An 8,387-nucleotide genomic window follows, 5' to 3' on the forward strand; every position below is an offset into this window, starting at 1 on the left:
AAATCCTGGATTGTACCAAACAACAAACAAACAAACAAACAAACAAACAAACAAACACAGACTTCATTTTCTAGAAAGTTTTAATGGTCATGTACAATCTCATTACCAACTAGGATAAATAAAATTAAGTCTTTTTTTGTTTATTTTGGATTTTTTTTTTTTGGTACTAGGGATTGAATTCAGGGGCATTCTGGCTCTGAGCTACATCCAGACCCTATTTTATTTTTATTTTTTAATTTTTTGAACTGGAGATTGAGCCCAAGGGCATTCTACCTCCAGGCTATACTCCCAGCCCTATTTTCTTATTCTTTATTTTGAAACAGGGTCTCACTAAGTAGCTGAGGCTGCCTTCGAACCTGTGATCCTCCTGTCTCAGCCTCCCAAGTGCTGGGATTACAAGCGTGCGCCACCACGCCCGGCTCTTATTTTTTATTTTGAAATAGGATCTTGCTAGGTTGCTGAGACTGGCCTCGCACCTGCGATCCTTCTGTCTCAGCCTCCCAAAGTACTGGGATTATAGGCATGTACCACCATGACCAGCACAAAGTTATCTTTACGGCTCATAAGGATGGATGTTGAAAGGTACTAAAAAGAGTTGTCCTGAGTTTTCCTTCCTCTTTTCCTAACTTTTGCCCCCTTATTCTTCTTTGAACTCCTGGGCTCAGGCGGGGAGGTAGCTGAGTGGTAGAGTGCTTGCCCAGCATGCAAAAAGGCCTGGATTATTGTTTTTTTTTTCAGGTCTAGGGATGGAACTCAGGGGCATTTGACCTCTGAGCTACAGCCCCTGCCCTATTTTTTTATTTTTTATTTTAAAACGGTCTCACTGAGTTGAGGAGGGCCTTACTAAGTAGCGGAGGCTGTCCACGAACCACAGTCCTCCTGTCTCAGCCTCCTGAATGCTGGGATTACAAGCGTGCATCACCACACCTGGCTAAGGCTATTTGATTCCCGATCCCACAAAACAAACAAACAAACAAACAAAGTAAAATAAGATAAAAGGTTTACCTGAACTCCTGGGCTCAAGCAATCCACTGGCCTCAGCCTCCTGAGCAGCTGGGGCTACAGGTGTGTGTTCCCATGCTCAGCACTACTCAAGATGATTGTACCAGCTGGGCATGGTGCCCGGTAACCCCAGCTACTCAGGAGGCTGAGGGAGGCAGGTCGATCACATGCTCGAGGCCAGCTTGGGCAACTTAGTGAGACCCCGTCTCAAAATAAAAAACAAAAAGGCTGGGGATATAGCTCCTTGGTAGGGGACCCTGGGTTCAATCCCTAGTACAAAAAAGAAAAAAAAAAAAAAGAAGTTGAGTGCAGTGGCTTACACCTGTAATCTCAGTACTTGGGAGGCTGAGACAGGAGGATCGTAGGTTCAAGGCCAGCCTTGGCAAGTTAGTGTGACTGTTTCAAAATGCAAAATAAAATAGGGCTGGGGGTTGTAGTAATACACACACATGCACACACACGCACAGTGTGCTGACATTTTTTGAGGTGATGAAAGTTGTCATTTTAAGCACTCAGTAAAAAACTTAAATGAAAAAATAAATTCACTCTCTTTGCCCAGGCCCCTTCAAGGTAAGGATGTTGTCTTAATGAAGGGACTCATGCTAAGGAAAGAAGTCATGCAGAGGTGTTTGAAAAGGCTTTTCACTGACACTCGGTTCTCTTACTTCTGTGTGGTTGACTGACATTGCAGTTGACGCATGCCTATACCTTGGAACTTGGAATCAGAGGCTATCCAATCTAATCTGTTCTTCAAATTTTATTCTGACCTGGGCGCGGTGGTGCATGCCTGTGATCCCAGTGCTCGGGAGGCTGAGACGGGAGAATGACAGGAGTGTGCCTCTGCACCCAGCCCAAATTCACCCTTTTCAAGCACACAATTTAGTGGTTTTTAGAATATCCACAAAGCTGTGCAACCATCGCACAACTATCTAATTTCACAGTAAGCTTTCTTTTTTTTTAACTTATAGTTTTAAAACGAAGCATTCCTGGGGCTTTGAACACATGTATAAAACAGAAACACGCAATTCCTTCCCACCGTGTTGAAAGACAGCCTAATTGACAACAGGGAAGACAGAAATATACTAGCTGGGTTTTAACAAAAGCTTTCCCATAATTGGTAGATGGAATTTTAGTAAACTGATGATTTAGTAAACTCGGCTAACGAGGCCCTTTCTCCATCAGCTCCCATATTTTTGTGACAGCCACTAAAACCCAGAATTGAAATAAACTGCCCTGAGGGCCAAGCTTTCAAATGGATGTTTTACAGTATTAAATAGAGATTTTAGTAAATAAGGAAGCATATTCACGCATATTAATATTTCTAGGGGGAGAGAAATGCCTTTCCGTGCCTTTGTAAACGTCCAGATACATTTATGCTATTGCGAAATTTACTGGAAAAAACCCCACGGTTGATTTCACCTTTACATAATGGTTTTAAACATTCTCACTAAGACAAATAAGAAACACACTTATGTATAGCGACATTGTGAGGGGCTCTAGAACGGTTGGGGACGCAGTTCAGAAATGTAGAAATGTTAAAAGTCTACACGTCTCCTCTGGATGCCCATCGCCCAACTCTGTACAACCCCTTCCCCAAAAAACAAGAGCTGGGCACAGTGGCACACATTTGTAATCTGAGGACTTGGGAGGCTGAGACAGGAGGATCACAGGTTCAAGGCCAGCCTCAGCAACACAGTGAGGCCCTCTGCAACTTAGTGAGATGCTGTTTCAAATAGGGCTAGGGGAATAGCTCAGAGGTAGAATGCCCCTGGGTTCAATCCCTAGTAACACACACACACACACACACACACACACACACACACACACACACCCTAGACCTCCCAGAAGCAGCCAGAGTGCTACGTTCTAAATCAGATCTTGTCAACTCAAAGTCTCTCAGTCACAACACTGCTGAGGGTTCACGTTCCTTCCCCACCTGTGGCCACCTCTCCTTACCCACAAGGCTTTGCTTCCCTCAACCCGCTCACCCACTCCCACCCATATCACCCACAGCCCCTGCCACAGGGCCTTTGCACTGCTGCTCTGCTTTGCTTGAGCCCCACTTGGTCCAGGACCTTGCTCAGGATCAAGCTGCTCCAGCAGCCCATTCCCTGGCCTGATCTCACCACCCACCTTCCACTTGTAGGCCCCACACGCTCATCTTCTAGAGAGTATTAGAGCATTACGTTGTATAACAGTTTATTTTATTTTTGTTTTGTTTCTACCAGGAGAGTGCAGGTCCCGGGAGAGCAGGAATTTGTTGGGAAATCTGTGCAGCCTGAGACACCTGAGCGGCCGCTGCGGCTCCACCCCAGGTCTCCAGACCTTCCCTGGGGCTTCCTAGCCTGGAATGGGGGTGAGTGACTGGGGGCACCTCTCCGATGTGTGCAGTGCTCCCTCTTGAAGGGTGCTGGGGAGGGGAGGGGGACAGTGGAGGGCAGCGGAAAACAGCCCCTGCCACTGGGATCCCGGGCCAGCAGCCTCCTTGGCCTGCAGGGTCAGTTGCAGGGTTCCTGGGAGGGCGGCAGGAATCCAGCCCTCGGGACTCCCTCCTGTGCCCAAGTGCTGGGGTAGCCTAGGGATCCTAGGGTAGCCACGGGGCTCAGGTCCAGCTCCGTGGCCTCTGGGCAGGTGCCCGTTTGGGCCTCTGCAGGGCAACGTAGGCCTGCTGGAGCCTTCTCCTTTTCCTAGGGCGTGGGCAGCAGAGGTCCTGGTCGGCCTGCCTAGGACCCACTAAGCAAAAGGGGAGCCCTGCTGGGTCCAGGCTGGTTGCGGCTCAGAGGCGAGTGTTCCTGGTAGAAACCCATTAGGGCCCTGGAGGTGTCAGCCTAAGGGGACCAAGGACCCGGCCCTGGAGGGGGGCCGCGGGGTGGATTCTGGAGTGTCTGGGTGGTCTGAGAGCCAAAGCACTGGGCAGGGGTGAAGGGGCCGGAGGGGAAGGCAGGCCGGGCTGCCCTCAGGGAGCCGCGGTTGCCCCTAGCAACAGTAGCAGCGTCCCGGCCAGCAGCGGCAGGGACACCGCGGCGGCCCCAGGGCCCGAGTCGGTGGTGCTCTGGCCAGCGGGCGGCGGCAGGCCGCAGTCCTGGTAGGGCTCCACGCAACCCGCGAAGGCCATGACGTGCGCGATGTAGTTCTGCTCCTGCACGCCATGCATCAGGTGCGCCTGCGGGCCGCGCGCGAACACCGCCACGTCCTCGCCGCCATGCGTCTCCGAGGATCTGGGCACCGCCGCCTGCTGCTTGTAGGTGGGCTGGCCTGCAGGCAGGGGCGGTCAGGTGCTGCGTCCAGGATCCCGTCACCCCTCCCCCAGGACCTAGGACCCCTGCACCCACCACTCTCGGCTTCGGTGACATTGGGCCGGTCGCCAGAGTTCAGCACGTAGCCCGGGCCATTGCCGTACAGGATGGAGGTGTAGGTCTTGCCGTCCTCGGCCAGGGCGGGGGCCAGCCCTGCAGGGAGAGGGGGCACACGGGATCGCGCTGACCTCTGCTTTGGGGTGCCCCGGGGACCCTGCGCCGGCACCTTTGCTGGTCACTGCCTTAAGCCTCCAAAGAACCCATCGGCAGGAGCCATCATGGTACCCATTTGACAGGTGAGGAAACCGAGGCCCCGAGATGTCTGCCATGTCCTAGATGCAACAGTGCCTGCCACCGACCCGGGCCTACCGAAGATGGAGGTCCCGCGCAGGATATAGCCCCCAAAAGAGAAGACGTGGGAGTGGTCAGCGGTGACGATGGTCAGCGTGTCCTGCTCGCTGGTGAGCTGGCCTGCCCTTTCGATGGAGGAGTCGAACATTACGGCCTCGGTCAGCGCCACATACGCTGTGCCTTCGTGGTGACCACGGTCGATGCGGCCCCCTGCGGGAAGCGGGGAGAGGGTGTGATCCTCCATCCTGCCCTGACCCCACCCCTCCTCTGCTCCAGGGGCTCCCATGCTCACCCTCCACAAAGAGGTAGAAGCCCTGGGGGTTCCGGCTCAGCACTCGGATCGCGGCCTCGGTCATCTCCATCAGCGAGGGGTCCAGCAGGGGGTCTCGGTAGATCTCAAATTTAGTGTCTATTGGCTCGAAGAGGCCTGGGGGACAAGGGGCCTTGTGGTGACTGCCAGGCTGGGTAGTGGGAGCAGGTCATGGCAAACTGCACCCAAAGGTGTGTGCAGGTGGCCTAGGAATGCCAGGGCAGGAGCTGGGTGGCCTTACCCATGAGATATGTCACCGAGGGGTCCTGGGACACCCGTATCAGTTCCTCACGGTTCCACACATACTGGGACCCCTGGAAGGGCACATTCAGTTCTTAGCTCAGAGCCCCGAGGCCGGCAGCCCTTCCCTGTCCCTGCGGTAGCCACCACCTCCGTGAGCCCCGGTCACCTGGTGCTTTCCCAGCCACTCCTGCACCAGGTTCCGGCGGTCCAGCCTAACTCCGGTCTGGTTGACATCATTTGGGTATTCAGGGTCAGGGGTTCCAAGAGGAAACATGTATCTGCGGCCCCCGCCCAGGATCACCTGTTGCCAGAGGACCAGGGCGGTTGGACTTGGAGCCTGAAAGGGCCCCTCTGTCCCCTCCCAGACAGCCCCAGCAGGCCTGTGGGAAGGGTCTGTTCTAGGGTAAACCTCCCACCTACCCCCAAGAGCCAGGGCTCCAGCTGTTGGTTTCCCGAGCCTGCAGCAGCTGCGCCCCGCCCCAGCAAACCCCTTTCCCTGGCCCTGTGTGTCGCACATTGATGTCCATGTTGGAGACGAGCTGCGTGGCGATGTCCTGGCAGCCCTCCCGCAGCGCAGACTCCGGCATGTCCGCGTCCGAGTACCAGTTCCTGTTCACCGTGTGCGCGTACGAGCCGGCGGGCGAGGCGTGCTGCACCCGGGTGGTGGTCACCACGCCCACGGACTTTCCTGAAGGTGGCAGAGGTCAGGGTGGGCCACCCACCCCGGGCTCCAGGCCTCTCCCTCCCCACTCCCCAGCCCAGGCCCCAAGCCCACCTGCTCTCTTGGCCCGGTATATCACAGAAAAGACCTCGTTGCCAAACGTGGTATTGCACTGGTTATAGCGGGCGGCCGCACTCAGCCCAATGGTCCTGTAGTTGGCCTTGACCCCGCACAGGTAGGCTGTGGATGTGCTGGCGCTGTCTGGGACCTGTCTGTCCACGCTGTATGTCTGGGGACAGAGACACCCTCAGCTCTGCTCTGGGGAGGCAGTGAGCTCTTCATCCAGGCCTGGGGTCAGACTTTACTACCCTGGCTGGCCCCTCGCTCGGCCCAGCTGGCCTGGGGGGTCCCCCTCCCGCGGGCCCTGCCCCTCCCCAGCCCTCTGCCGTGGCGGCGCTCAGCTGGGCCCACCTCACCTTCGACAGAGCCAGGTAAGGGAGGCGGTCCATGGCCAGGGGTGTCTCGGGGCCCAGGTTGCCTTGCATCTGCCCCTTTAGGATCCGGGTGGCTGTCACGGTGGGCACGCCCATCCCTGAAGAAGCAGGCACCGTCAGGCTCAGGCCCAGCAGTGGCCCAGGGTGCCCGGGGTGAGGGCCTCGAGGAGGGCTGGACGGTCTTCACACTCACCGTCCCCCAGGAAGATAATGACGTTCTTGGCTGATGTCTGAATGGGCTGTAGCCTCTTGGCAGCATCCAGGGCCTCGTTTGCCTTCTGATTCCAGAAGGCTGGATTCTCCTCCTCCACTGGCCAAGGGAGAGCAGAGGCTGGTTCAGGCCGGGTTAGCCTGGGGCCGACCGGTGTTGGGGGGTAGTGGCTGGGGCCACCTCCTTACCTGGGATGACGCTGCTGGACAGCTGTAGCTGCAGGCCCAGCAGCAGCAGCGGCAACCAGACCCCCTGCATGTCTGCGGGATGCCGTGGGAGGGGAGGCTGGAGCAGCAGGGTACCAGCACGGGATGCTGGGGCTTAAATAGGGGAAGACTTTGTTCCTGGCTACAAGGCTCCATGTCCCTCCCCTGGCTCCTGTTGGCCACCCTGACCCCACCCCTGCCCTGTGAACTGCAGCCTGCTGGCCGGAGGGAAGTGGGCAGGGCTGAGCGGGCCTGGGGTGGGGCTTCTGGTGGAGGCAGCTACAGGATGGGCTTTGGGGGGACCCAGCATTTTCTTGGCCTTATTTTTTCCATACTTCCTGAGAGGCCAGAGTCTGTTTGGGGTGCTGAAAGGTAAATGGGCTGGGAGCCTGGGTTTGGCTTCCTGACGCCGCCAGCCCCATAGATGAGAAAAAGGGGGCTCATGGGGTGGCCTGACGCCCTGCCACCCACTTGGCCTCTCACTAACTTGACTTGACCTAGGGGGCATCCAGTAATAGGCCCCTCAGTGACTATGATGAGAAATGGTGGGGCTGCTGGGGACTGGATCTTTTGGGGGGCCTTGTCTGTATCTCCTGTGTTAGAAGTGCTGGGAAAGACTGGCCAGTTATGAGTCCAGTGTCCTGGGCCAGCTCCCTTGGACGGGTAGACGGGCCCAGGGCTGAGTCCCTTCTCCGCAGGGCCTGGGCACACCCGCACGGGGAGCCTCACGTAAGGACCTAAGAGGCTGCCGTAGCCTCAGGCTGGCTTCCCACGTGCTCCCCCATCCAGCAATCCCACTTGTCCGTGTTGAGGGAAGGACTGAGAAGCAGGGGCCCAGGTCTCTGGTTCAGAGCAGCGTTATCCACAGGAGGTGGGAGGCGTGGCTGAGGGTGCCTGCAGCTTGGTCCTCACTGTGGTCATGGAGTGGGGGGGTGGGACCTTCCAGAGGAGCAGGGGTGATCAGCTCAGGGGCGGCTGTGTCCTTGGAAAGGCTTCAGATGGCCTCCTGGGACCCCAGTGGGTTCGTACCAAAGAGGGTTGCGAGGAAAGGGAGAGGCTGGCTCCTCCTCCACGTCTGGCCTCCTGTCTGGACCTGGGGTCTCTCCCTCTTGCACCCTGTGATGCAGCCAAGGGGCCCGCACCAGAGCCAAGCAGAGGTCAGAGCCAGGACGCCGAGCTTGCAGAACTGCCAGCGGAATGGACCTCTTCTCTCTACATCACCCAATTCAGGTATTTTGCTATTGCAATGAAAAGCAGACTAACTCCTGTCGATGGACAGGTGCCCATCGATGGACGGATGGATAACAAAGCGTGGTCCCCACATCTAATAGAAAATTAACTAGCCTTAAGCCGGGTGTGGTGGTGCATGCTTGTAATCCCCGCGCTTGGGAGGCGGAGACAGGAGGATAGCGCAGGTTCGAAGCCAGCCTCACTGGCTTAAGAGACCCTATTTCCAAATAAAAAAGTATAAAATAGGTCTGGGAGGAACCCCAGTACAACCACCAAAAAAAAAAAAAAAAAAAAATTACTAGCCTTTAAATGGAAGGAAATCTTGACCTAAGTTACAGTTTAGGAACCCTTGAGGATTTTATGCTAAGTGACATCAGCCAGTC

General features: G+C 55.9%; 1 protein-coding gene across 1 annotated transcript; it reads right to left on the reverse strand.

Annotated features, from left to right (window-relative positions):
- Positions 1 to 3,958: 3,958 nt before the first annotated feature.
- Positions 3,959 to 6,826, reverse strand: LOC308258910 (intestinal-type alkaline phosphatase-like; the record flags this gene model as incomplete). Its single annotated transcript, XM_080689530.1, has 11 exons — positions 3,959 to 4,257; positions 4,335 to 4,451; positions 4,668 to 4,859; positions 4,942 to 5,076; positions 5,201 to 5,273; positions 5,369 to 5,503; positions 5,718 to 5,890; positions 5,978 to 6,152; positions 6,340 to 6,455; positions 6,551 to 6,667; positions 6,757 to 6,826. The coding sequence occupies 11 exons, from the start codon at positions 6,824 to 6,826 to the stop codon at positions 3,959 to 3,961; spliced, it is 1,602 nt and encodes a 533-aa protein (XP_080545656.1).
- Between the last annotated feature and the right edge of the window lie 1,561 nt (positions 6,827 to 8,387).

Source organism: Muscardinus avellanarius (genome assembly GCF_963383645.1).
Source record: "Muscardinus avellanarius genome assembly, chromosome: 2".
In the NCBI taxonomy this organism is placed as follows: Eukaryota; Metazoa; Chordata; class Mammalia; order Rodentia; family Gliridae; genus Muscardinus; species Muscardinus avellanarius.